The sequence below is a fragment of the Oncorhynchus mykiss genome, chromosome 13 (genome assembly GCF_013265735.2).
Source record: "Oncorhynchus mykiss isolate Arlee chromosome 13, USDA_OmykA_1.1, whole genome shotgun sequence".
Lineage (NCBI taxonomy): Eukaryota > Metazoa > Chordata > Actinopteri > Salmoniformes > Salmonidae > Oncorhynchus > Oncorhynchus mykiss.
Genome location: NC_048577.1, coordinates 37272041 through 37299966, shown reverse-complemented (window position 1 = coordinate 37299966; position 27926 = coordinate 37272041). Strand labels below are relative to the sequence as shown.

The window sequence follows — 27926 nt, the reverse complement described above, 5'->3', positions numbered from 1 at the left end:
AGTGGACTCTGCATTGCTGCAACAGTCATACTGATCTGAACTGGATGGATGGATGTAAGGGGGTCAGCTGAACTCTGGGAAATATCTCTCACTGACTGACTGTCTATTGTAATTGCTACTCCTCTACTCTACTCTACTCTACTCTGTATGTGTGAGGGGAGGTAAACAACAAATGGTTTATCGACTGTATCAAACCCAATGTCCCAATCCCTCTAACCTACAGGAGAGTCTGCCTGGCAGGAATTTCACGTTCTGGCAGTGGTTTGATGGGGTCATGGAACTCACAAAAAAACATCTCAAACCACACTGGAATGATGGGTAAGAATACTTTTTTGACCGTCTAAATTCCTAGAATTTCTACTCCAGAATAACCTGTGGAAATGAGGTTTGACTTGGATTGTGTGTTAGTGTAACATGAGATGCCTGCAGCGTGCACACACTGCCCAAGTAGACAGGGAAATGGACAGAGAAAATGGCTCAACTAAACTAAAGGCCTCTTTTTGTTGTCGTTTGAATGGCAGCTGTAATGTGCTTTCTTTAGTGAGTCTACTTGATAGAGTGCACTTGGTGTGTTTCCCTCTTAAGCCCCCCTGCTGTTGCAGCCTCATATTTTGATTGCTTTTTTAATCTCAGCGAGCCTCTACCAAAAGGCCCTCCCCACAATGGACACGGCTTTACCATGGCAACCACAGAGATATTTATCCCTACCTGTAATGGGTCAAAAGGATACAATTATTGTAGGGGCAGGGGGAGGCATGACAATGTATGTAACAATGTATCTTTGTCTATCTCTGTCCTTATGTCCCCCTCCTGTCCTCCTCCTGTCCTTCTCATGTTCTCCTTATGTTCTCCTCCTGTCCTCCTCCTGTCCTCCTTCTGTCCTCCTCATGTTCTCCTTATGTTCTCCTCCTGTCCTCCTCCTGTCCTACTTCTGTCCTCCTCATGTTCTCCTTATGTCCCCCTCCTGTCCTCCTTATGTGCTCCTCTTGATGTCCTCCTTATGCCCTCCATTTTATTCTCTATACATTTTCCCTCTCTCTCTCTCTCTCTCTCTCTCTCTCTCTCTCTCTCTCTCTCTCTCTCTCTCTCTCTCTCTCTCTCTCTCTCTCTCTCTCTCTCTCTCTCCGTTCTCTATGTACAGGGCGATCCTGGGATTTGTGAACAAGCAGCAGGCCCAGGACATGTTGATGTCCAAACCCAACGGGACCTTCCTGCTCCGCTTCAGCGACTCTGAGATCGGAGGGATCACTATCGCCTGGGTGGCTGAGAATCCCAACAAACCAGGTACTGACAACCAACCAATCAAGCGATCAATCAATTCATTATTTTGTCAGTTATTCAATTAGGCAACACATTCATCTTTGACGGAGAAGGTCTGTAAAAATAGCCAAGTGGAACTATAACAAGTGTGTCTATGTTTCCAGGGGAGAGGATGGTGTGGAACCTCATGCCCTACACAACCAAAGACTTCTCCATCCGCTCTCTGGCTGACCGCATCAGTGACCTCAACCACCTCCTGTTCCTCTACCCAGACAGACCCAAGGATGAGGTCTTCTCAAAATACTACACGCCGCCCCTGTGTATGTACCTCACCTCTATTCGTCTCTATACAAATACATGGTGACATATAATTATACTGTAGTGTCTGTTCTCTATATCTGTTGCAATTTGGTCAGATAGGCTTAACAGCCACACTGAGGAACCTGTGAATGTGGACCATATCTGCAGTCTGAATATAGCGATTCTCCCTGTCTCTCCTTCCCTTGCCTTTCTCTCTTACAGCCAAAGCAGTGGATGGATACGTGAAACCGCAGATCAAACAAGTGGTACCAGAGTAAGTCTCTCTCTCTCTCCTTCTCGCTCTCTATGGCGATAGGGCTGATTTAATCACCTAACAATGTGGCCTGAATGCAGATCAACCATTAGGTCTTCACTCCAGATGGAGGAACCAATTAGAGCCCAGCATCCGCGGGCCTGAGGGCGCCTCTGTCCCTCTCATCACTGCACTTAGTAATGTCAGTCTGGGTAATGAGTTTGCAGGGTCCCTATTGTTACCATGGGGCTGTGGGCCTCTCAATGGGAGGGCTCCAGGGGCTGCTGCCCAGCACCCTGCCTAACCTGATCCTGCTGCTCAAAGGGACTGGTAATTAATGAAGCAGAGGAGGAGGAGCAGGAGGAGGGGGTTGTGGTGGTGAAGGGATGGTGATGAAGGTTGCCGTGGTAACCGACAAAGCTTGCGATCGGATTGACGTTCTCTGACTCGTGCGCGTGTGTCTATCTGTCTGTTTGTCTGGACCTGCAGGTTCACCACGACCAATCCTGACCCAGCAGCAAACCCCACCTACATGGATCACGGAGCCTCCCCTGTTGTCAGTCACCCTCCAAACTACGGCATATACCAGCCTATGTGAGTATAGATTACATATGTGTGCGTGCATGTGGGAGTGTGAGGTGTGCGTGTCTGATGGCCTATGTTACTAACTGGTTCCTGTGTTGTGAGGTGTGTGTGTCTGATGGCCTGTGTTACTAACTGGTTCCTGTGTTGTGAGGTGTGCCTCTGATCCCCTCTGTTACTAACTGGTTCCTGTGTTGTGAGGTGTGCGTGTCTAATGGCCTGTGTTACTAACTGGTTCCTGTGTTGTGAGGTGTGTGTGTCTGATGGCCTGTGTTACTAACTGGTTCCTGTGTTGTGAGGTGTGTCTGTCTGATACCCTGTGTTACTAACTGGTTCCTGTGTTGTGAGGTGTGTGTGTCTGATGTCCTGTGTTACTAACTGGTTCCTGTGTTGTGAGGTGTGCGTGTCTGATACCCTGTGTTACTAACTGGTTCCTGTGTTGTGAGGTGTGTGTGTCTGATACCCTGTGTTACTAACTGGTCCCTGTGTTGTGAGGTGTGTGTCTGATACCCTGTGTTACTAACTGGTTCCTGTGTTGTGAGGTGTGTGTCTGATACCCTGTGTTACTAACTGGTTCCTGTGTTGTGAGGTGTGTGTGTTTGATACCCTGTGTTACTAACTGGTTCCTGTGTTGTGAGGTGTGTGTGTCTGATACCCTGTGTTACTAACTGGTTCCTGTGTTGTGAGGTGTGTGTCTGATGGCCTGTGTTACTAACTGGTTCCTGTGTTGTGAGGTGTGTGTCTGATACCCTGTGTTACTAACTGGTTCCTGTGTTGTGAGGTGTGTGTGTCTGATACCCTGTGTTACTAACTGGTTCCTGTGTTGTGAGGTGTGTGTCTGATGGCCTGTGTTACTAACTGGTTCCTGTGTTGTGAGGTGTGTGTGTCTGATACCCTGTGTTACTAACTGGTTCCTGTGTTGTGAGGTGTGTGTCTGATGGCCTGTGTTACTAACTGGTTCCTTTGTTGTGAGGTGTGTGTCTGATGACCTGTGTTACTAACTGGTTCCTGTGTTGTGAGGTGTGTGTGTCTGATACCCTGTGTTACTAACTGGTTCCTGTGTTGTGAGGTGTGTGTCTGATACCCTGTGTTACTAACTGGTTCCTGTGTTGTGAGGTGTGTGTCTGATACCCTGTGTTACTAACTGGTTCCTGTGTTGTGAGGTGTGTGTGTCTGATGGCCTGTGTTACTAACTGGTTCCTGTGTTGTGAGATGTGTGTGTGTGATACCCTGTGTTACTAACTGGTCCCTGTGTTGTGAGGTGTGTGTGTCTGATGGCCTGTGTTACTAACTGGTTCCTGTGTTGTGAGGTGTGTGTGTCTGAAACCCTGTGTTACTAACTAGTTCCTGTGTTGTGAGGTGTGTGTCTGATACCCTGTGTTACTAACTGGTTCCTGTGTTGTGAGGTGTGTGTGTCTGATACCCTGTGTTACTAACTGGTTCCTGTGTTGTGAGATGTGTGTGTCTGATACCCTGTGTTAGTAACTGGTTCCTGTGTTGTGAGGTGTGTGTGTCTGATACCCTGTGTTACTAACTGGTTCCTGTGTTGTGAGGTGTGTGTGTCTGATACCCTGTGTTACTAACTGGTTCCTGTGTTGTGAGGTGTGTGTGTCTGATACCCTGTGTTACTAACTGGTTCCTGTGTTGTGAGGTGTGTGTCTGATGGCCTGTGTTACTAACTGGTTCCTGTGTTGTGAGGTGTATGTCTGATACCCTGTGTTACTAACTGGTTCCTGTGTTGTGAGGTGTGTGTCTGATACCCTGTGTTACTAACTGGTTCCTATGTTGTGAGGTGTGTGTCTGATACCCTGTGTTACTAACTGGTTCCTGTGTTGTGAGGTGTGTGTGTCTGATACCCTGTGTTACTAACTGGTTCCTGTGTTGTGAGGTGTGTGTCTGATACCCTGTGTTACTAACTGGTTCCTATGTTGTGAGGTGTGTGTCTGATACCCTGTGTTACTAACTGGTTCCTATGTTGTGAGGTGTGTGTCTGATACCCTGTGTTACTAACTGGTTCCTGTGTTGTGAGGTGTGTGTCTGATACCCTGTGTTACTAACTGGTTCCTGTGTTGTGAGGTGTGTGTCTGATACCCTGTGTTACTAACTGGTTCCTGTGTTGTGAGGTGTGTGTGTCTGATACCCTGTGTTACTAACTGGTTCCTGTGTTGTGAGGTGTGTGTCTGATACCCTGTGTTACTAACTGGTTCCTGTGTTGTGAGGTGTGTGTCTGATACCCTGTGTTACTAACTGGTTCCTGTGTTGTGAGGTGTGTGTCTGATACCCTGTGTTACTAACTGGTTCCTGTGTTGTGAGGTGTGTGTGTCTGATACCCTGTGTTACTAACTGGTTCCTGTGTTGTGAGGTGTGTGTCTGATGGCCTGTGTTACTAACTGGTTCCTGTGTTGTGAGGTGTGTGTCTGATACCCTGTGTTAGTAACTGGTTCCTGTGTTGTGAGGTGTGTGTGTCTGATACCCTGTGTTACTAACTGGTTCCTGTGTTGTGAGGTGTGTGTCTGATGGCCTGTGTTACTAACTGGTTCCTGTGTTGTGAGGTGTGTGTGTCTGATACCCTGTGTTACTAACTGGTTCCTGTGTTGTGAGGTGTGTGTCTGATGGCCTGTGTTACTAACTGGTTCCTGTGTTGTGAGGTGTGTGTGTCTGATACCCTGTGTTACTAACTGGTTCCTATGTTGTGAGGTGTGTGTCTGATACCCTGTGTTACTAACTGGTTCCTGTGTTGTGAGGTGTGTGTGTCTGATACCCTGTGTTACTAACTGGTTCCTATGTTGTGAGGTGTGTGTCTGATACCCTGTGTTACTAACTGGTTCCTATGTTGTGAGGTGTGTGTCTGATACCCTGTGTTACTAACTGGTTCCTGTGTTGTGAGGTGTGTGTGTCTGATACCCTGTGTTACTAACTGGTTCCTGTGTTGTGAGGTGTGTGTGTCTGATACCCTGTGTTACTAACTGGTTCCTGTGTTGTGAGGTGTGTGTCTGATGGCCTGTGTTACTAACTGGTTCCTGTGTTGTGAGGTGTGTGTCTGATACCCTGTGTTACTAACTGGTTCCTGTGTTGTGAGGTGTGTGTCTGATACCCTGTGTTACTAACTGGTTCCTGTGTTGTGAGGTGTGTGTCTGATACCCTGTGTTACTAACTGGTTCCTGTGTTGTGACAGGAGTGACTCCATATTAGATGCAGACGGTGACTTTGACCTGGATGACACCATGGACGTGGCGCGACACGTTGAGGAGCTGCTGCGGCGACCTATGGAGAACCAATGGAGCGGCCAGCAGTCGTGACCCTCAACCTCTAACCCCTGACACCAACAAAAGAACCCCGCACCTTTTGACATTTCTGATGGTTTAATTCCATTCATTTCCTCCTGTTCTGTTTCAGATAGCTATAATGTGAAATGTTAATAATGGTTGTGATTGTTTTTTTGTTTTTTCTCCTCAGCATGCAAACTGCACGTCAGTGACCTTTTTTCAGTTTGTCTCCGTGCGTATCTGTAAAACAGACTAGGTAGAAATGCAAAAAAAACACAATGTTACAGTATTGTATGAAAAAAATTCAATTCACGCATGTATTTTAATTTGGTCATAATTCTAACAAAGATATTTGAAGAGCACTCTCCACAACCGGTATGAAGTCATTTAAACAGTTGTACTGTTTTTATTTTTGTTTAGTTATTTTATTATTGTAAATGGTTTATCAACAAAGTTTGTTTTTTATTGAATCCGCCCTCTGCCAAAGAAGAGAAACTTCAATGAATAATTTGTTGTTGTTATTGACAATATCATTGGATTTGTTGCTAAGGGAAGTTTCAATCAGTACTATAATAATTCTGAATCTTTACACACTAAACTCCAAGCAGAATGGCTCTCATTTCATTCTCAGAGCACACTGAGTATCTATGTCACACACACACGCACACACAAGTACACACGCACACACGCACGCACACACACACACGGTTGCATAATATACACTGCTCAGAAAAATAAAGGGAACACTAAAATAACACATCCTAGATCTGAATGAATTAAATATTCTTATTAAATACTTTTTTCTTTACATAGTTGAATGTGCTGACAACAAAATCACACAAAAATTAATGGAAATCAAATTTATCAACCCATGGAGGTCTGGATTTGGAGTCACACTCCAAATTAAAGTGGAAAACCACACTACAGGCTGATCCAACTTTGATGTAATGTCCTTAAAACAAGTCAAAATGAGGCTCAGTAGTGTGTGTGGCCTCCATGTGCCTGTATGACCTCCCTACAACGCCTGGGCATGCTCCTGATGAGGTGGCGGATGGTCTCCTGAGGGATCTTCTCCCAGACCTGGACTAAAGCATCTGCCAACTCCTGGACAGTCTGTGGTGCAACGTGGCGTTGGTGGATGGAGCGAAACATGATGTCCCAGATGTGCTCAATTGGATACAAGTCTGGGGAACGGGCGGGCCAGTCCATAGCATCAATGCCTTCCTCTTGCAGGAACTGCTGACACACTCCAGCCACATGAGGTCTAGCATTGTCTTGCATTAGGAGGAACCCAGGGCCAACCGCACCAGCATATGGTCTAACAAGGGGTCTGAGGATCTCATCTCGGTACCTAATGGCAGTCAGGCTACCTCTGGCGAGCACATGGAAATGCCAGCCCACACCATGACTGACCCACCGCTAAACCGGTCATGCTGGAGGATGTTGCAGGCAGCAGAACGTTCTCCACGGCGTCTCAAGACTCTGTCACGTCTGTCACGTGCTCAGTGTGAACCTGCTTTCATCTGTGAAGTGGCGAATTTGCCAATCTTGGTGTTCTCTGGCAAATGCCAAACGTCCTGCACGGTGTTGGGCTGTAAGCACAACCCCCACCTGTGGACGTCGGGCCCTCATACCACCCTCATGGAGTCTGTTTCTGACCGTTTGAGCAGACACATGCACATTTGTGGCCTGCTGGAGGTCATTTTGCAGGGCTCTGGCAGTGCTCCTCCAGCTCCTCCTTGCACAAAGGCGGAGGTAGCGGTCCTGCTGCTGGGTTGTTGCCCTCCTACGGCCTCCTCCACGTCTCCTAATGTACTGGCTTGTCTCCTGTTAGCGCCTCCATGCTCTGGACACTACGCTGACAGACACAGCAAACCTTCTTGCCACAGCTCGCATTGATGTGCCATCCTGGAGGAGCTGCACTACCTGAGCCACTTGTGTGGGTTGTAGACTCCGTCTCATGCTACCACTAGAGTGAAAGCACCGCCAGCATTCAAAAGTGACCAAAACATCAGCCAGGAAGCATAGGAACTGAGAAGTGGTCTGTGGTCACCACGTGCAGAACCACTCCTTTATTGGGGGTGTCTTGCTAAATCCCTATAATTTCCACCTGTTGTCTATTCCATTTGCACAACAGCATGTGAAATGTATTGTCAATCAGTGTTGCTTCCTAAGTGGACAGTTTGATTTCACAGAAGTGTGATTGACTTGGAGTTACATTGTGTTGTTTAAGCGTTCCCTTTATTTTTTTGAGCAGTGTACATCAGCTCCAGCTGAAACTTGGGGACTTTGGACCCCCTCTTCACTCACAGGGATATATTAATTTCCTGTATTTGCACACAGATGTAATGTAAATACAAGCATGTATCCAGCATGGCCAGGCAGGTCTCTGGACAGCCCATAGAGATAGATAGAGGACTCATCATTAATAGAACCCATTTTAACATGGCCATTGCCATTGAGGTCTTCCACCAATTTAAAGTTGTCAACTGGGTGGGGATTCCTACGAGTTGGGAGCAATCAGCCAATGAAGAAGAATAACATTTACTACTTTAGTACCTCAACGGTGCTGCCCATGCTGTCACACAGACACTTTAATGGCACAGATAAAAAGATGAGTCCTCTATCTACCTCCTTACCCCTGTAAATTATGCATGTGCCATCAACACTACCTCTCATTACCACTCTGTCTGTCTGCCTGGTGTTTTAAACAGCTCATTTGGTCATGTCTTGTTATTGGTTGTGACGTCTAGTGTTGACAATCTATTTGGGGAGCTGTTGGGATGTGTGTAGAGGAGCTGAGGCCACTGGGGTGTGTGTGGAGGTCGGGGTTTAGTTGGGAGATCTGTAGGAAAGTCCATTACTAGGACTGATAGATGAAGAGCCTCTATACTGGGTCCTTATTGGCTTAGTATTGTTCATCTGCTGAAGTACACTAACTACTCAATCCATAGCCTGAGATGACTAGTGGAGATCTAATTCAACTCATTTTACCCTGGGGCAGAGATACCAGTTTTATCATGTGGCAGAGATACCAGTTTTACCATGGGGCAGAGATACATTTTTTTAAGTTTTAAAGCTAATTCCCTGCAATGCTACCAGTTTTGCCATGGGGTGGAGATACATTTTTGCAGGTTTAAAGCAAATTTCCTGTAATTCTACACATTTTGCCATTACTTATGTCATGTTAATGATATCTGAGTGAGTATGACTAGCTAAACTAGTTAGCTAGACTAGTCAGCTGTTAGCTGACATGGCTAATTAAGTGACTGTCACTGACAGAACAGGAGAAAAACCTGCTGATGCACAACCACATTTCGAACCTTCACCTTCTAACTTTCAACAGAAATTTAGACCCCAACTGAGTTCCAAAAAAAAACGGCCCAGGCCCTAAGCGACCGCTTATGTCGCTTATGCTTGGAGCCAGCCCTGATGGTACTCCTGTCTGTCTGTCTGTCTGTCTGTCTGTCTGTCTGTCTGTCTGTCTGTCTGTTTTTTCTCACTCTTTGTCTATCTCTGTCCCTAAGCCTGTCTCCTGTTTGCTGTTATTACTGATCACTGTTACTAAGTCTGCATGTGCATGTCTGTCTCTGTGTGATATAACATAAAACATCAACTGACAACCTAAGGTACAGATAAATAGCTATGTGTGCAGACAATACGAAACGCTTGAACACTTGACTCATCAGTCCTGAGCATGAAGGCCGTTGCTACCATAAAGTTTGGGATATTTTGGCACTGGCTCACTCCCTGTCTTTCAGCCAAGATGTTGTAGTGGGTCTTTCTCCATATACTCCCAGCAGGATTAGTCTGCTATAGTACACCTTAGCTACCGCAGTTTAACAAAGCATGTAACGATAGATCCACCTGTTGCCGTGGCTACTCTGTTCACCCCCCCCCCCACCGCACATACACACACACACTTCTGAACCATTGGGCAATAGCACCACACAACCCCCACAGTCATATTACACACACACACACACACACACACAACCCATCGCCTCTACTCACTCATAAGCTCTGCCCACTCAGGAATGAAGCCCTATGCTTGTTTGATGTATCATAAAATGAAAAATAAGACCAATAGAGTCTCTGTCTATTAGTGGAGGCTGGTGGGAGGAGCTATAGGAGGATGGGCTCATTGTAATGGCTGGAATGGAATAAATGCAACAGAGTCAAACATGTTGTTTCCATATGTTCGATGTGTTTGATACAGTTCCATTGATTCCATTCCAGCCATTACAATGAGCCTGTCCTCCTATAGCTCCTCCCACCAGCCTCCTCTGCTATCTATATACAGCATATATGAATTTATTTTCTGTACCGTAATTCTATTTTATTACAGTATACTGTACGTCTGTGGCACGCCCCTCTGAATGTAATCCCCTTGCATGACCTGAGGAGGGTGCACGTAGAACATGGCAGCCACTGCAACCCCTTAGGTTTCATCTGAAGTATCTGAAAAGAGCCATATTGCAAACAGGAATCAGAAGAATGTTGCTTTTGTGTTTGTCCTGCTGACATTATTTAGTCTTTTCCCATCTTTGTTTCTTGAATTTTTCCAGGTCAAAACAGCTAGTTTTTCTTCTTTGTATTTCTTGATTTTACTGCTATGTTTTGAAGAGTCAAAGCTACATGGGAATTCTTGTGATGTTTCCTTTTTTTTTACGTTATTCTGATCATTTCAAAGTCTTTGCTTCACCTCTTAGTTAGTCTATGTACTCTGGAAGCTGTATATGAGGCTGTGTTCTGTTCAATGTTAGTTCCACATTTGTGGTTTGGTTTTAGCATGTGTTGCAAGGAAAACTGCAATTGAAAAAAAAAAGTTCATAAATAATTTCAACCCTAACATGTATAATGAAGAATAAGTTGTGACTGAATAAATGTAATGGTTTATTTGTTCACATTCAATGTCAGTTTGAACGGCACCTTACCGATACTGTACATGAGACCATTTCAATAGAGTCAATTCAGAATGTAAACTCAAATTCCAATTCTAATTTCTTCTCATTGAAGCATTGAATTTAGATTACTTTCTGAATTGAAAAGGAATAGACCCAACAAACCCTGACTAGCCTTTCAACAGCCTTCGGATTGGGTGTGGGCATCATAGTACTGCTATAACATTGGTTTATGTGATCGGTTGTCCAGTGGCAACTCACATCTGCCATCTTGTGGCAGGAACATATATTGTCTCTGAGACACAGTACCGGACTGGTATGTACTGTCCCTTTAATGCCAGAGGGGCTTTTCTCACCTGTCACTCAGGGCCGAGGGGACATGGAAAAGTGATTAGACAATGTAATTAACCTAATGCATGAACTGCAATCGACTATGACCCCATTGATTACTATAAAACATATTATGATTGTCAATCTCCTATGGAACAGAGAGATCCAAGACCCACTGTTTGCCTTCTCAACAAATAACTCAATCACATTTACTATATTCTAATTAATTGTTTTCCATTTTTAAAAACATCGGACATATCTGGAGGTCAGAGAGCGACTGTTGCTTGGATACGAAACTGCACGTGGTTGCTTGGTTACTGTTCAATATTCACAACAATAGCTTTAATAGCTTTAAGCGTTGGACAGAGAATAAAATTCAATTTAACACAGCAGTAAGGCGAAATGTGTCAGTTTTTTTTCCAGCAAAGGAAATGATTAGAGCATTGAGGGCCTGTGAAAGGGAAAGGGGATACCTAGTCAGTTGTATAACTGAATGCATTCAACTGAAATGTGTCTTCCGCATTTAACCCAACCCCTCTAAATCAGAGGGTGAATGTGTGGGGTTATTACAGTAGAATATTATATACTGTAGTATAATAAGGTATACTACATAAATATAGTATTATAAGATATTCACAGCCATATCTTACTTGACATTGGATTGTATATACTTAAGATAAAAGGCTCTGGGAGAGTTGCAAGTCTGGCACCCACCAGCAGCTATGTATAGCCTCGCTGCACAGGACTGAAATGAACCGCTTTTTCAATGGAGTAGATGGATCCGTCCTCTCGTTCTACCCTGTGACCACTAGATGTCCTCAGTGCCCAATGTGATTCCTGCACTCTGCAATAACACGGGGAATGGAAATGAACGACGAAACAAAGCACAATGCCAGTCAGCAGTATGCATAGGATGCATGTGGGACAGGTCACGTGATTAACACGTTTTAACAGGAATAGAAAAACCATGACAGAAGTACTTTTTAAAATGAGCCCTTCTGTTAGGTTCATATATCATCACCCCAGCTCCAGAAACCTCAGTCTCTCCTACAGGTCAGAAATGTGAGTATTTATTCACGGGCTTGACGTTCTCCCCAGGAAACATCTTTCATCAGATAATTAAGATGCAAATTGGCACAAATTACCATGGTATTAGTCTATGCATACACATGAATCTCTGTATCAACTCCAGTAATTAGGGGCGCCAGTGGAAGGTTCAGTCCAGGCAGAAAGGGCACAGACACAGTCGCTGTAGGACGGGACAGAAAACCACAGCCCTGCTCTGATTGATAAGTAAAGAGTGTTGACACAGAGGGTGTTTAAGGAACAAGTTTCATTTCCTCCCTCCACAGAGGTCATGTGAGTGAGCACAGGAAGTGATGTGTAAGAGAAACAAAAAGTGTGGTGGTTATGCTCTGGGAGGAATGCCCTCAGACCCCCTGCTGTGGGGAGTCTCAGCTCACTTCACTATAAAAACAAATGATACTTTTGGGGATTATTCAGCCTCATCTTGTGTCAGAGTTCCCAGAGTTGATTTCCTGTACTGATACATAATAATTCTCACCATGCCTGAATGAGGTAAGAGGGTCGTAACGTCTGTGGTCAAATGTCTTAAATACAAGATGTGGACGGGTCATACATGTACAAAAAAAAAAACTTCCATGGTAACGATTTGACCTTATGACCTCAACCTCCAGGACAAAAACCCTGTGGGACCTGCACCGTCAGATTACCCAGCAGTCAAAGGGCCTTTCATCAGCTGTGATTGGGTAACCCTGATTAATACTATTGTCATCTATACAATCTAAAATCATCTGGCTTCTCCTGGAAAGGGCCTCAAGGGATCAGGGTTGAGGGTGGGGGGGGCGTGTGTGTGTGTGTGGGGGGGGGGGGGGGGGGGTGTATGGATGGCTATCCCTTCATATGTCTGTGGTTCACAGAGGGAGAGGGTGGGGGGAAGGGAGACAGCACAACTTCGGCTCACTTCCTGTCACAGGAAGCTACGAGCAACTTCCATGGAAATCAACCAGGGTGTGATTTAATTGTTAGTGGCATGATAGTCAAATGGAAAACAAAGCTGCAACTGCTTTCCGTTTCCTTTTCTGTTGATCTCTCACAGACTCTATTTTATTCTCTCCCTTTTTCTGTCTCTCTCTCTCTCTATCTCCAGCTCTCATTAATAATAACTCCATTCTCCTCCCCAGTAGAGTAGGACCATCCTCATCTGTTCACCACAACATCTTTCTTCCCTAAGCAGAGGAGTGTTAGCACACCAGTTTGCAGTGATGCAGCATAAGATAAGGTCCTTGGTTAATAAGTCCTAGTGTGGCTCCCCCGTGTGGGTCCTGGGGGGGCTCCTGTTTGAGGCTTGGGAGCCAAAGGGATTTGAACATTAAAGTGAGACAGCCTGGCTGGAAGGCTTGGGGCAGGACTTTTAAAAGCAGGACTTATTCTGAATTATTTCTGAAGATGCATAATGCATGAATCAGAGTGATAGAGCGAGAGAGAGAGAGAGAGAGAGAGAGAGAGAGAGAGAGAGAGAGGAGAGGGACTACCTCACCCCCAACCTCTTGCCTTCCTTCTTGACTTATTTTTCTCATCAGTAGTATCCCTCACCTCCATCTCGCCTTCTCACCTTTCCTCAATCTTTCCATTGTTCTTTATTTTCCTCCCCAATGTGTTCATTCCACCAACATCTCTCTCTCTCTACTGTTCTCTCTCTCTCTACTGCTCTCTCGCTCTCTACTGCTCTCTCTCCCTCTCTCTCTCTCTCTCTCTCTCTCTCTCTCTCTCTCTCTCTCCCTCTCTCTCTCTCTCTCTCTCTCTCTCTCTCTCTCTCTCTCTCTAGCCCAGCATCTGAACTACTGTGTTCTAGAAGAATCAGATGTGTATAAATAATTCACATTGAGAAGTAGTTTCTGGTCAATGAGTACATAGACTGACCCGCTGGCTGGCTAGCTGGCTGGCTGACTAGCTGGCTGGCTGACTGGCAGATTGACTGGTGTAAGACGGATGAGGCATGATGCAGGATGTATGCCTCTGCCCTCATTTAAGTTTACAGGAAGGAAGAAAACACACACACGCACACACACACACACACACACACACACACACACACACACACACACACACACACACACACACACACACACACACACACACACACACACACACACACAAACACGCACACTCTATCCTAGTTCACACTCCTTCAATTCAAAGACACATCAATGTCACAGAAAACCACAGAGCAGCTGATCTAACCGCTCATCCATACTGCAGGATTTGATTATAATGACTTGGTACGACAATAATGACCAAACACTCTGAGCATCTCTACCGCAGCAGCACACGATTTCTCTCCTTCCAATTGGCTGTGGTGTGATTTGTCCTCTCAGTGGGTTATAACTGAACTGTATTATCTGAGTGCTTATTGTTCATCGTTCCTTCCTCCTCCCCTGGAATGTCTGCCTGATGGTGAAGATCCCGGTTTCGTCCCAAATGGCAACCTATTCCCTACATAATGCACTACTTTTGATCAGGGCCCTATATGAGCTGTGGTCAAAAGTAGGGCACTATATAGGGAATAGGGTACCATTTGGGATGAAGCCCCGTCAGTGGGTTTGTCCTGCATCAGTAGGGGTGAAACACTTTAACAGAATGATGAGATAGATCGATAAAGATGTTTTGTAGAATTCATCAGCGATTTGCACAGAGATAATTGTCCCCCTTGTTTCCCAGATTTGTTGAATGACGATAGTGAAAGCGATTGAGCTAATTTGTGGTCAGAATTGAATCATTACTGATATTGTGGGTTTCTATCCGCAGCAGTTGAATTCTGAACTGTGGCACAGGGATTGGTTGTGTACCACTTGTTCTACAGTATGAATAGATAGGTCTATTCTGAGAAGGAGAATAGACCAGCAAGGATAGGTCTGTTCTGAGTCCTGTGCTTTTCATTCTCACCAATCAATAATGTGCAGGTGCCTGGTGTGGTGTTTATGTAGGTGAAAGCCATGTGACATTCTCTGTGGATTAGTGTTGATGATATGCCACTCCCTCTCTGATTGGGACTGAAGCCTGGCCTGAAAATAATAGTAGTCTCGGTAAGAGACTGCATGTAATATTTGGTTCTGAGATTAAGTTGATAACGCCCATAGGGATACGTAATATGAGGATCATCAGCCTCAATGGAGCTTTTTTCCACCAGAAAGGGCAATTTGTTCTTAATGCAAGTTAGGAGGCTTTCTGAATTAATTTTTTTTTAATTGAACCTTTATTTAACTAGGCAAGTCAGTTAAGAACAAATTCCTATTTACAATGACGGCCTACACCGGCCAAACCCGGACGACACTGGTCCAATTGTACGCCACCCTATGGGACGCCCAATCACAGCCAGTTGTGATACAGCCTGGATTTGAGCCAGGATGTCTGTAGAGTCATCTCTAGCACTGACATGCAGTGCCTTAGACCACTGCGCCACTCAGGAATAACCAGTCTCCCTGACCTAAATTTTGGCTGTGATAATAAATATGCATTTGAAAATCCTTAGAGAGTAGCCTAATGATAAGACACATTTCACTCACATTCCCTGTTAATCAGAGGAGGCTGGTGGGAGGAGCTGTGGGAGGATGGGCTCGGTGTAATGCCTGGAATGGAATTAAGGGAATGGTATACACACAAATCAAACTTATGGAAACCATATTCTTCCAGCCATTACAATGAGCATGCATCCTCCTATGGATCCTCCCACCATCCTCCTCTGATGTTAACACTTCAATGCATTTTAGTGTAGAAATGGCTTAGGCTACAAGTTGTAGTATGAATGAACATGAATCATTTCAGTGAATGTGTGTGAGGAACAATAATAATTTAAGTGTACGTGCCAATGTGCGTGTGTGTCTGTCTGTCTGTCTGTCTGTGAATTAGCGCACACGGGCATGGATCGTGTGGGGAGGGGACAAGCGAGCAACTCACATAACAGCGCATTGTATATAGCTGCATCCCGCGGATGCACGTGGGGATGTACATCTGCAAGAGCGGATAGGAGAGTAGGGACCAGGCGAATAAGACGTTCTTCTGCATGCAGCCTCTGCGCAAACAAGAAGCTTGGAGAAAAACGAAAGCGCGTGTAAAGGCTAATTAACGCCTTTTTATTAGCCGGAACTGTTTCTGAGGGGACTCCTTATGAATCCATGCAGTTAGCTAATCACACCAGATCACATACGGAGCACCATCTGTTCATTTTCGAGCGACAAGAGTTTGTTCAGCGAGACGCGGACAGTTCAATCAGTCTATCCTAGATTCAGTGCACTGCGCTTCGTCGGTGGACTGATGATCTTATGTGAGCTACACAGCCGTGGACTCATGTTTTGAAACAATGGGTCAATGCACTAGGTTGAATGTGTTTCTGTAACGTCCGTGGATGATGGCAGGGGTACACGCTTCCGAGGCTGTGTCGGGACATTTGCTAAATCCTACCATTGCAGCCTCTCCTGCACAGGACTCGACACAAATAGCGGGGTTGAACAACAATGACGCCACGGTGCTGCCTCCGACTGGCACCCGGGCATACCTGGACATTTCGGCGGCTGCCTTTGCCCACGGCCACCCGGTCTATGGAGCGGAGGGAGTTTACACCAACGGAAGGTACATGGACCACGGGAGTCCTCGGACTGGCAGCAGCAGCCGTGACAATTCAGCCGAAAGGAGTCATGGAGGCGTGAACACACCTTGCGGCATTATGAAGGTTGGTTTGTTTTCATAAAGCCCACATGATCATGTCACGTCAATCATAGGAAGCTCCTTGAAGGTTGCATTAATGAGGGAATCATTATCTCACAGCTCTCGCAAAACCACATGAAGCCTTCAGGTAGCCAGGGATTAGCCCTCATTGTGATTCATTCTATTGTTATGGTTAGATGCACTGTTTGTTAGTGACAAAGCTATAATAATAATAATAATAATAATAATAATAATAATAATAATAATAATAATAATAATGATAATAAAGGATGCTGAGTTGTTACTGTGTAACAAACTGGTGGTCTGGTCCCGGCTAAACATTTTGCTGAGGGAAATGTTGTGATGTGGTCTATCAATCGCGGTTAGGCTACACGTCTCATAAACAGTTACATTGTTACAAAGAAGGTCGGACTAACCGATCCAACGTTCTGAAGTTTGCGTGGTTCCTTCTTCATGCCTTGAGGTGCTGATGGTGCCGCTGCGTCTGCTGCTGCAAGGTTAGGTCACCAAAAAGGTGAAATAAAGGTTGTCCTCTGCTATGAGCGCAGCTAAAGAATGCGTCTTAACAGTTACGACATTCCCTCCCTGGATAGTAACAACATGCCTATATAGTCGAACTACGATTCTGTTCCAATAGACTTGTAAATAGTGTACCATGTAAAAGCAAAACTGTCAATGCTAAATGTTAAATCGTACGCAAAACTTGTTTGTTGACCGTTAAGATGAGGCCTAGCCAGTCAGATGGTGTAGCATGACAGACAGACTGGGGGGGGGGGGGGGGCTTGTGGAGAAGCTCTGTGGAGAAGCTCTGTGTAGGTGGGAGTTTTTGGAGAGAGAGTGGCATTCTGTCATTATGAGCCAGTTTGCTTAGCAACCGGTATAAAACCATGAAGCTATCTATTTCCCCTGTTATTGAATTCCCTGTGGATGTGCGGGCGAACAAATCTAAACACTGCCTGCTCTCTGGTTTGATGTGCTTCTCTGAGGTGTAGGGGAATCCTTGAGCAAATGAACAAGTCCCCAAGTGTTGCTTCTCTTCACCCCAGGGTGTTTTGCCCTGTTGATGAAAAGCAGTTCTTCCAGAAAATTCCATGGAATAGTATAATTTGAGGCTAAGGCCTAAATCCCTCCACTTCGGACTTCCCTCCAAAAGACCTGGAGCCATCTACTGACGTTCAAACTTCATAACAGAAATATGGCAAGAATGCAGAGCGGATCATGTTGTCAACATGCTCTAGGTCTTAAATCCTCTAAAGCTTATTCTCCGAATGTACTGTCCTGTTCATATGGTGTTGTATTGTTGTACTTATAAGGCTTTGTTGCAGTATTTCTTGTGGTGCACATAGTGATAAACACGTTTAGAGGTTTTCTTCTGTAAGTCAGCTCAGCTGTGTGGCAACTTTGATCTCTCTCCAACTGTTGCTATCGGAAGGACCCAGGATGCACGATCAAAGATGCTGGACAAATAGAACCTGTCAAAGGAGACTCATTCCTTCGCAAGAGCAATGCGTCTATAATGTAGAGACTGCCTCGACCCAGTCAGATAAGGGTTAATTGTCCGTATGGCTGACGTGATTCACGTTGAGGAAAGTTCACCGCTGGATTTAGGGTCAACACTTTGAATGCCGGGCGTGAAATGCCAGTTGACAGACAACTCACCATAGGTTCTAAGTGTGTGACTCTGTCAGGCGTGCCTGTGATAACCCAATTAGATAACCGTGTCCTCTTTTAGCAGCGCATCAGAGCACCATTGTCGTTTCCTGTTCTCATTCCAATATGGATGTGTTGGTCCTACAGCACACTGACGTCCACTTTTATTCCTGTATGTCTCCTAAAGGCCTACTCGTATCCCTGGGCGTACAATTGTCTATCCAAAGGGCTAGTGTTCTGGAACCGCTATCACAGAACAGTTAGGGTCAGCGGTTCTTTTAGATAGACTCTGCTGTGAATGCAGCCAAGAGGGCATGTTTATTCATAGAATCAGAGAGGAACGTCGCAACACATTGAACTTCGTCGTCAGTCACAACATGGGGAACACACAGATAGAGGGTGGCGTGATGGGAATCTGGGTCAGCTCTCTCTGTAGTAGAGCTGGGCGATATGGACAAAAATCCATATTGTGATAAATTGCCTGAATTGATGCGATGATGATAAATAGAAGGATAGTTTATAACATTAATGTGCAACAAGTTTTTTAAACGTTTCCTTTAAACTACTACTACTGGTCTGATGGTTGTAGCCATCAACTGTCCCATTAACAATCACCCACATTAACACACTTACTTCATTTCAAACTTCACATTCCTCTAGTATAGGCTACGTATCGTAATGAACGATATCAGGAAAATGCCCGCAATAAATTATCATTTTTGATTTATTGTCCCAACTCTATCCTGTAGTGTGTTGTGGTGCTAGTGTAGTTCATGTGTAGTGTGTTGTGGTGCTAGTGTAGTTTATGTGTAGTGTGTTGTGGTGCTAGTGTAGTTCATGTGTAGTGTGTTGTGGTGCTAGTGTAGTTTATGTGTAGTGTGTTGTGGTGCTAGTGTAGTTCATGTGTAGTGCAGCTGGAGCGTCAGTACCCACACACACTAACGTTTCATCAGCCTGAAACATGAGCTGCGGGGTCTGAGCAGACTAAAGGGGGAAGTGGGGTAGAGAGGCAAATGAGCAATTACAGCATTGTGCTCATTACAGAGTTATTCCGGAGGATTGAAAACAAACTCGTTATTTTTTTAAACCTCCTGTTTGGACTTGACGTGTCAATGTATGGCATGAGGGAGCATTGGATAACCCATCTGTGTGTATATTGTTGAACCAGCTAAATCCTGCAAGGCTGTCACCCACTTGGCGTGGTGAGTGACTCTCCCATGGTGGGAGGGAAGGGAGGGCTTCTAAAGTGGTTGAAGGGGACGGGGACAGGTTGACCGAGGGGCTGTTCCACTCTGTTTTTTTTAAGCAGGGCTGTGGACAGCTGCAGGCTCCTGCCCTGCTTGCCTCACTTTAGCTGACTGTTGGGGAGACGGCTGTCTGCCTTGCCGGCCTGCCTTGCCGGCCTGCCAGCACAGACCAAGAGAGGGATAGGAAGGATCTTCCCCCAGCACTGTTGTGACCAAAATGGGTTTCTTTACCTCCCTCCCTCCCTCCCTCCCTCCCTCCCTCCCTCCCTCCCTCCCTCCCTCCCTCCCTCCCTCCCTCCCTCCCTCCCTCCCTCCCTCCCTCCCTCCCTCCCTCCCTACCTCTCTCTCTCTCTCTCTCTCCCTCCCTCCCTCCCTCCCTCCCTCCCTCCCTCCCTCTCTCTCTCTCTCTCTCTCTCTCTCTCTCTCTCTCTCTCTCTCTCACTCCCTCCCTCCCTCTCTCTCTCTCTCTCTCTCTCTCTCTCTCTCTCTCTCTCTCTCTCTCTCTCTCTCTCTCTCTCTCTCTCTCTCTCCTCCCTCCCTCCCTCTATTGCACGCTCTGAGGGGTTTTTGACCTCTGGAGCAAATAAAAGGTCAGTCTTATTCAGAGCGGTTACTGGAAAGATGAACATTGTCAGCATGACAACAGCAGAGCAAAAACATGACGGAATAAAATAATAACAGATGTTGTACAGAGTAATACACAGAACCTTAACCACGGGGCTTTGTGGTCACGGAGCTAGCTGTTGGGACCTACCATATAGCCCAACTGCACGCCACCACACCCCTCCCTTCCCGCTCTTCACCAACTCCTCACCCCAGTCCCCAGTCATGTCACTGAGCGGCAGGACATCAGCTCGTCCTGTCATTTATTAAACCCCTTTCCCCTTTATTAACCCAGTGTGTCCTATTGCTGGGTGGCTAACAGTCTGGCTAACAGGAATTCAGCTCTCTATCCTGTACCAGTCCTCGTCACATGGCTCTATAATACATTAGTCAAGCACTCAGAGAGTGTGAGAGTGAGATTAGTTCTCTATGTGACTCTCTCTCTCTATCTCTCTCTTTGATAGAGAGAGATATGTGTCTGTTATAGAGATAGAGAGGGGATATTTTTGAAATAGATGGCGACGGTCTACAATGATGTTTTAAGGAATGTTTTGGATCGGCGGTTTCTGAGGAACTCTGATTTGAGTGCAGCAGTCTTACTTACTCCTTTAAATCTAGGTCCTATCTAAAGCCAGCTCCAGTCTCATTCAAGGAAAGAGATGATTCTAGGTTATACATGTAGAAAGGAATCTCATTCTCAATCGAGCATAGACTCTGAGGTGCGTCTGTCAAACCATTCCCCCCTGTTCTGGTGGTGTGGTGGGGGAAATTCCGTTCTAGAGCTTTACCAAATAACCACTCCTTGGCTTTGGATGAAACCCCACCTCCACCCCCTACAGTCATTAAATACATAAAGCCCTTATAAGTTTACCCAGATGTCTCATAGTCTTTATCTAGTTCGGGAGTGCCAGAAATTCCCCAGATCCCCAAATCCCCCGAGCCCCAGATTGATCCCAATGCTGCCCTGGGCAAACATGGAATTCTTTCCCCAAACGTTGAATCCTGGGATTTACTTCGTCCACACCAGGATCGGAGAAAAAACAAACTCAGTCAGAACCTTCTCAAATAACACTGATTACATGCTGATGGACCCCATCGGTACCGCTTGGCGTGCGGTAGCAGAGAGAGCAGTCTATGACTTGGGATGACTTGGGTGGCTGGAGTCTTTAACAATTTCTAGCGCCTTCCTCTGACACCGCCTGGTATAGAGGTCCTGGATGGCAGGGAGCTCAGCCCCAGTGATGTACCGGGCCGTACGCACTACCCTCTGTAGCGCATTGCGGTTGGATGCTCCTCTCATCCCAAGTTCAAACGATCAACACTAACAGCAGGAGACCGCAAGCTCTTGGACATCAAGTTTGATTTTTGGAGGTAAAATGTCACGATAAATCAAAAGTAAATAGCGTGTACTCTTTGTTCATAATGCTCGAGTCCATATTGTGGATCACGAGGACAAATACTAGCAAATGCCCATCCTCCTATCCCAGTTGAAAGCACCGTTTGAACAGTGAACAGATTTCTCTGACTGGCATTTTCTCAAGCACCTCTTTTCTTGCCAAATCCTTTGAAGACCGATGCCTCATAATGTCCACTGTGAGGTTTTCTCGAATATTTTAGTGCTTCCCAAATTATCTCGTCTTAGCCGCTCAAACACACAGAAGCATTTGGTCTCTTCGTCTGTCCCACATGGGCAGTGAAGCGTCACGCTAAAGATCCCTGGTTGGTCCTAAACTATTTACTGTGGCACCTGCCCAGGGCTTCAGAGCAGAACTCTTGTAGCAGTACTGAGAGAAGAGTGACTAGTAGAACCATGCTCTTGTTTCATGGGGGGGGGGGGGGGGGGGGCTCTCCTGAATTTTTATTACATATCTTTCCTTTATCTTTTTCGCTTGGGGATAATGGCTTGTGCTAAGTGAACAGGAACCTCAATCAGCCGTGTGTGAAATTGGGGCCCAGATAAAAAATACCTTTTTGATCTGATTTATTTGGACACTGGGGGTGTGTAGGTAAACACCTGATTTTAACGTGCCTTTACAAAGCAACAGTGATGATGCTGACAGACAGAGGTAGTGGCAGTGGTAGGGACAGTGTTATTTGGTGTACAGGGTTTATTTCGGTCCTCGGATGTCAGAAGAGCAGCTAGGATATCATTGGATTCTGGAAAAAAAAGTCTGATCAAAATGTCTGTTGAAGTCTCTGAAATGAGGTCTCAATTTGAATCAAATGTGGCTGTCTGATGTGAGAAGTGAAGCGGTATTTGGTTTTAGAGTCGTCACACGGGGTGATCTACCGATCTGAGGGTTAATTGCTACACTCGGGCCATTTGAAATGGAGAAGTAACGATGAGTAATATTCAGACTTTATCCGCTCAATATTTCCCAGGGTCCTTTGGGCCACTATGGCGCTGGTGTGATGAATGAATGTGGCGGTATCGCTGCAGCAACAGCCACTCCGACAGTCTCTTGTCATCTGACATGTCGTTTGGTGGCCTTTCAGATCTCACTTCCCCCTCTCTGACTGAAGTGACTTCCTTTGATTGGATGTCTAGCTCTTCTTTTTGTTCTGAGTCTTGACTGAAGGAAAGACATGGAAAACAGAGAGACATAAAAAATATGTCATAAAAAGGATATGGTGGTCGATAGGCTGAAGTACAACAATGAAAAGAAACCAAATGTCTTTTCGTTGTCATTTTAAAACATCAAATATGTATGACAGAGATGAGAATCCGAATTGGGAATCGTCAGAAAGAATTTTCGAGAAGATTGTCCTCCGGAAGGTTTTGTGACCTCTTAACAGTTTTAGCTTCTTCTCCCAAAAGTATTAATCTCTAGCATTACTTCTGATCGAACAGGGGTTAACTAACCTTTGATGTTTCGCACTCCCCTTCACACTCTGTCCTCCTTTGCCCTCAGTTGCGTAATGTCAGCGTGTTTGATGGAATGTTGTCTAGAGATCCAAAATCACCCGCGAGCCCATTCAACGCGGATCACGACCCCCTCTCTTTTTCTCTCACCCCTCACCCAAGACTGACACCTTAAGTATCCAATCCCCCCAGTAAGATGCCATTGGAGGAGGCCTGAAACACAGGAACTCCATCTTCAGTCTAATCCCACTAACCAGGTTTAAGGAACAGAAAATAAACACTTTCTGTTTCATAAAAAAATATATATATTTCCCCCTTAATTAAAGTGGTAAAAATGAGAGAATAACAGGTAGATCCACAGGGATTCCTCCTGGATTACCTGGCTGTGTTTGGGCAAGCAGCTGATCTGTTTGATTTGGCCAGCGGTGGACAATGTCTACACGTCCACACCACTGCATTCGCGTCTCCCTCGTTACTTCCTCTCTACTCCTCCCCAGGTGTTTTCCTAGTTACTAGTCCACTGAATAAACCAGCTCTGCACTTCCTTCTGGCTGTAAAGGATAGGGGGAAGGGGGAGAAGAAAGGGGGGGGGGGTGAAACTGAATACTCCCAAGTCATTCCGCAACAGGAAGTGAGCTCAGCATAATCTTTTAGATTGTGGTTAGTCACGGTGCAGCACACACCGGCTAGTCGAGCGTTATTAGCGCTAGCCACCAAAACAAAGGAAAATTACCTCAGCAGTCAGCAATGTGGGCCAGATATATTCTTGAACTCTGCTATACTACAAACATACTGTCGTAGTCTGAGACATACTGAAAGCCAATCATAATTGAGAGGTAAATCCTTCACAACTACAATGAGCCGAGAAAAACAAAAACATAATAATAGAACCTTAACTAACACAACAGGAAGGAGGAAGTGAGGTCGCTGACCTTTGACCCCGTGGTTGAGTTTCCGTGTGGCGAGCCAGGAGCCCAGGGGGATGATAAGCAGTGAGGGAGGGAGCTGAGTGTTAGAGGGTAGAGAGGTCTGTATCTCTACCTCTGCCCAGGCCTCTACCCAGTTTTCCAGCGACAGGGGAATTCTGATGGGCCCACAGCCCAGCCTGCCTAGTTCACAGAGTGGGAATTATAGTGCTCTCGTGCCCTGACACTGTCAGAGAGGACACTGCTCTAGTCAAGCGTAATAAACGTGTGTGTGTGTGTGTGTGTGTGTGTGTGTGTGTGTGTGTGTGTCTGCGTGTTACAGAGTGTGTGTTTGCATAAGTGAGAGCTGAGAGTGAGACTTTGACATTACACACTGTCACAATGTGTTTTGCACATAACACGTTGCAGCGCGGACACTTTGCCCCTGGTTAAACACAGTGATTCTGCAAGTGTGTGTTCGTCGCTTGGAACAGAGCATGGGAGTGGAGGTGTAAACTGTCCTATAGGATCAGGGACCCGTGGCTCTGCTGGTGCTGTGCTGCTTGTCTCCCTGTGCCTCCTCTGCTGCTGTGTTTAAAGAGCTGTTTCTGTGTTGCCTCTCCCGCCACATGTGGCCTCGTTTAGTTCAGTTCCTCTATCCCCACACAGTGCTTAAAACCCCAGTCCACAGACCTAGACCCAGTCAGCAGCCTATTTATAGGCTGTGGCGAGATTGTCTGCCCTACAATAATGAACACGTCTTTCATTTGTTCTCAGCCAACCAACCAGCATCCTCAACCAGCCCAATGTTTTGAATCAAGCCAAATGTCCTCAACCAAGTCCAATGTTGTCAACCAAGTCCCTGTGTGTCTTTGTGGCTGTGAAGTGAAATGTGATGGGGTTAGTGTACCATCCTGCTGTAGTCTATAGATCACAGGGGCCCTCATAGGGAGGGGTCCATCATGCAGAGGGCTCACACAGTCAGTCAGTCTATTCCAGTACTTGTGTATTGACCCGTGTGGTTGATGATTGGCAGGCCAGATCGTGCCAGCCACTCACAGATGGTGGCACGGCTTGCCTGGGCACAGATGGCAAAGGATGAGGAGGAACTGGGTATAGGAGGTGTGTGTGCTTGTGTGCTCAGTCACGTGTTTCTTTAAGACATTCGTTGTCTTTTGTTAAGCGTGTGTGTGTGTGTGTGTGTGTGTGTGTGTGTGTGTGTGTGTGTGTGTTTTGAGTGTGTCTGTCTTCCTGGCTGTGTGTAGAGTGTCATCTGAAATGGAATTTGCCAAGCGAGCAGACAGCAATTTTTCTCAACAAGGGGAACATTCCCTGTCCTCTGTGACAGTCGATTTAGAAACAGAAAATGACCAGTTTGTTGCTTTGTGATGGATTAATTATACGTCTCATTCCAATTTAGCACTTCCCTTGGGACTTGGAGTGTACATGCATGTGCGTTTGCACGTGACGTGCATGTGTTCGTCTGTGCGCCTGTGTGAGAGAGATTGAGCAACATAGAAAAGGGGAAACCTAGTCAGTTGCTCATTGCGTTCAACTGAAATGTGTCTTCAGCATTTAACCCAAGCCCTCTGAATCAGACAGGTGGGGGGGCTGTCTTAATCAACATCATTAGCACCTGGGGAGCAGTTGTTGGGTGTTCACTGCCTTGCTCAGGGGCAGAATGGCCGATTTTTACGTTGTCGGCTTAGGGATTCGATCCAGCAACCTTTCGGTTACTGGCCCAACTCTCCTACCCGCCAGGCTACCAAGTATTTGATCATAGCACTGATTCACATGTACAGCCCCCAAAATGACAAAACATTCATTTAACCAGGTAAGTTGACTGAGAACACATTCTCCGCAACAACCTGGGGAATAGTTACAAGGGAGAGGCATGAATGAGCCAGTTGGAAGCTGGGGATGATTAGGTGTCCATGATGGGCAGATTGAGAATTTAGCACCTGGGTTAACACCATTACGATAAGTGCCATGGGCTCTTTAGTGACCACAAAGGGTAAGGACGCACATTTAACATTTCATCCAGAAGACGGCACCCTACACAGGGCAATGTCCCCAGTCACCGCCTGGGGATATTTTTTAGACCAGAGGAAAGAGTGCCTCCTACTGGCCCTCCTACACCACTTCCAGCAGCATCTGGTCTCCCATCCAGGGACCGACCAGGACCAAACCTGCTTGACATCAGAACCAGCAGTGGGATGCAGGGTGGTATGCTGCTGGCTAACATAGGTACAGCTTAGGTAAACATATGCATAGCGCTGGTGGCTTGCGTTCTGTCACGTTGGAACTAATGCGTTAGATGTGGTTGTGTATTGAGTAGTCATTGCTTTATTCATGCTCTTGTCCCTGCATGTGTCACTCACAGTAGGTTATAGTTAGGCCCTACAGTACAGAGGTGCAGACACACACTGCTACTCTGGCATTCCACGAATGCTATAACCACACAAATACATACACACTCGTACGAACACACATGTACACACACACACACACACACACAAACTCTAATCATAGATCATTTGTATGCATTTTGGAGTGTATTTGCATATGTGTGTAAGGGGCTGGTTGAGTATATCCCTCATGTCTCTATCTGTGTGTGTGTGTGTGTGTGTGTGTGTGTGTGTGTGTGTGTGTGTGTGTGTGTGTTACTTTAGAATAATGTATAAATCAGCCAGAAGTATATCAAATATAATATGTTAGGGATCAACTTTGTGTCCAGGGCTCTTGTGTTGTCCTCAGCTTTTTATGAACAGAAGGCTCTGCTAACAAGACGATCTGTGTGCACTGGGTTGAAAAAGTACTCAATTGTCATACTTGAGTAAAAGTAAAGATACCTTAATAGAAAATGACTCAAGTAAAAGTGAAAGTCACCCAGTAAAATTCTGCTTGAGTAAAAATCTAAAAGTATTTGGTTTTAAATATACTTAAGTATCAAAAGTAAATGGAATTGCAAAAAATATACTTAAGTATCAAAAGTAAAAGTATAAATCATTTCACATTGCGAACATTAAGCAAACCCAACGGTTTTAAGCTAGCCAGGGGCACACTCCAACACTCAGATATAATTTACAAACAAATGATTTTTGTTTAGTGAGTCCTCCAGGTCAGAGGCAGTTGATGACCAGGGATGTTCTCTTGAGAAGTGCGTGAATTAGACCCTTTTCCTGTCCTGCTGAGCATTCAAAATGTAACACGTACTTTTGGCTGTCAGGGAAAATGTATGGAGTAAACAGTATATTATTTTCTTTAGTAAACGTTGTCAAAGTAAAGTACAGATACTCCAAAAACAACTTTAGTAGTCCTTTAAAGTATTTTTACTTAAGTACTTTACACTACTCTCTGTGTGTGACGCGTATGTTTGTGTATGAGCATTAAAGTCTGTCACTGTGTGTGTGTGTGTATTTGTGTTTGTGTCAGTGTCTCAAGGAGAGAGATAGAGAGAGGGAGAAAGATTGCGAGGACGCTGTGTTATGCTGTGTGTGTGTGTGTGTGTGTGTGTGTTTGCGATGGTCAGTGCATGTGTCAGTCAGTGTCTCAGAGAGGGAGATGGAGAGAGAGGGAGAGGAGGAGAGAGGGAGATGGAGAGGGGGAGAGAGACAGAGATGGAGAGGGGGAGAGAGGGGGAGATGGAGAGGGAGAGAGGGAGAGAAAGGGAGATGGCGAGGGAGAGGGGGAGGGAGAGGTTGATGGGGAGAGCGAGAGAGATGGAGAGGGGGAGAGGGGGAGAGAGAGGGAGATGGAGAGAGATGGAGAGGGGGAGAGCGAGGGAGAGGGGGAGGGGGAGAGAGAGGGAGATGGAGAGAGATGGAGAGAGATGGAGAGGGGGAGAGCGAGCGAGATGGAGAGGGGGAGAGAGAGGGAGATGGAGAGGGGGAGAGAGAGGGAGATGGAGAAGGGGAGAGAGGGGGCAGGGGGAGAAAGATGGAGAGGGGGAGAGCAAGGGAGATGGAGAGGGGGAGAGAGGGGAAGAGAGATGGAGAGGGGGAGAGAAGGAGATGGA

General features: G+C 45.8%; 2 protein-coding genes across 4 annotated transcripts in view; both read left to right on the top strand.

Annotated features, from left to right (window-relative positions):
* Nucleotides 1-6257, top strand: part of stat5 (signal transducer and activator of transcription 5) — a 101592-nt gene extending 95335 nt beyond the window's left edge. For 2 of the 3 annotated variants that reach the window (XM_036939696.1, XM_036939695.1), the window contains exons 15-20: nucleotides 224-318; nucleotides 1142-1284; nucleotides 1425-1580; nucleotides 1783-1834; nucleotides 2303-2407; nucleotides 5571-6257. In XM_036939696.1, coding sequence (XP_036795591.1) covers nucleotides 224-318; nucleotides 1142-1284; nucleotides 1425-1580; nucleotides 1783-1834; nucleotides 2303-2407; nucleotides 5571-5694 — 675 coding nt within the window. In that variant the 3' untranslated portion in view covers nucleotides 5695-6257. 3 annotated transcript variants of the gene reach the window in all.
* A 9595-nt stretch (nucleotides 6258-15852) lies between these two features.
* Nucleotides 15853-27926, top strand: part of LOC110486262 (inactive phospholipase C-like protein 2) — a 93488-nt gene continuing 81414 nt past the window's right edge. The window contains exon 1 of the mRNA XM_021557715.2: nucleotides 15853-16644. Coding sequence (XP_021413390.2) covers nucleotides 16321-16644 — 324 coding nt within the window. The 5' untranslated portion in view covers nucleotides 15853-16320. The remainder of the gene's footprint in view (nucleotides 16645-27926) is intronic.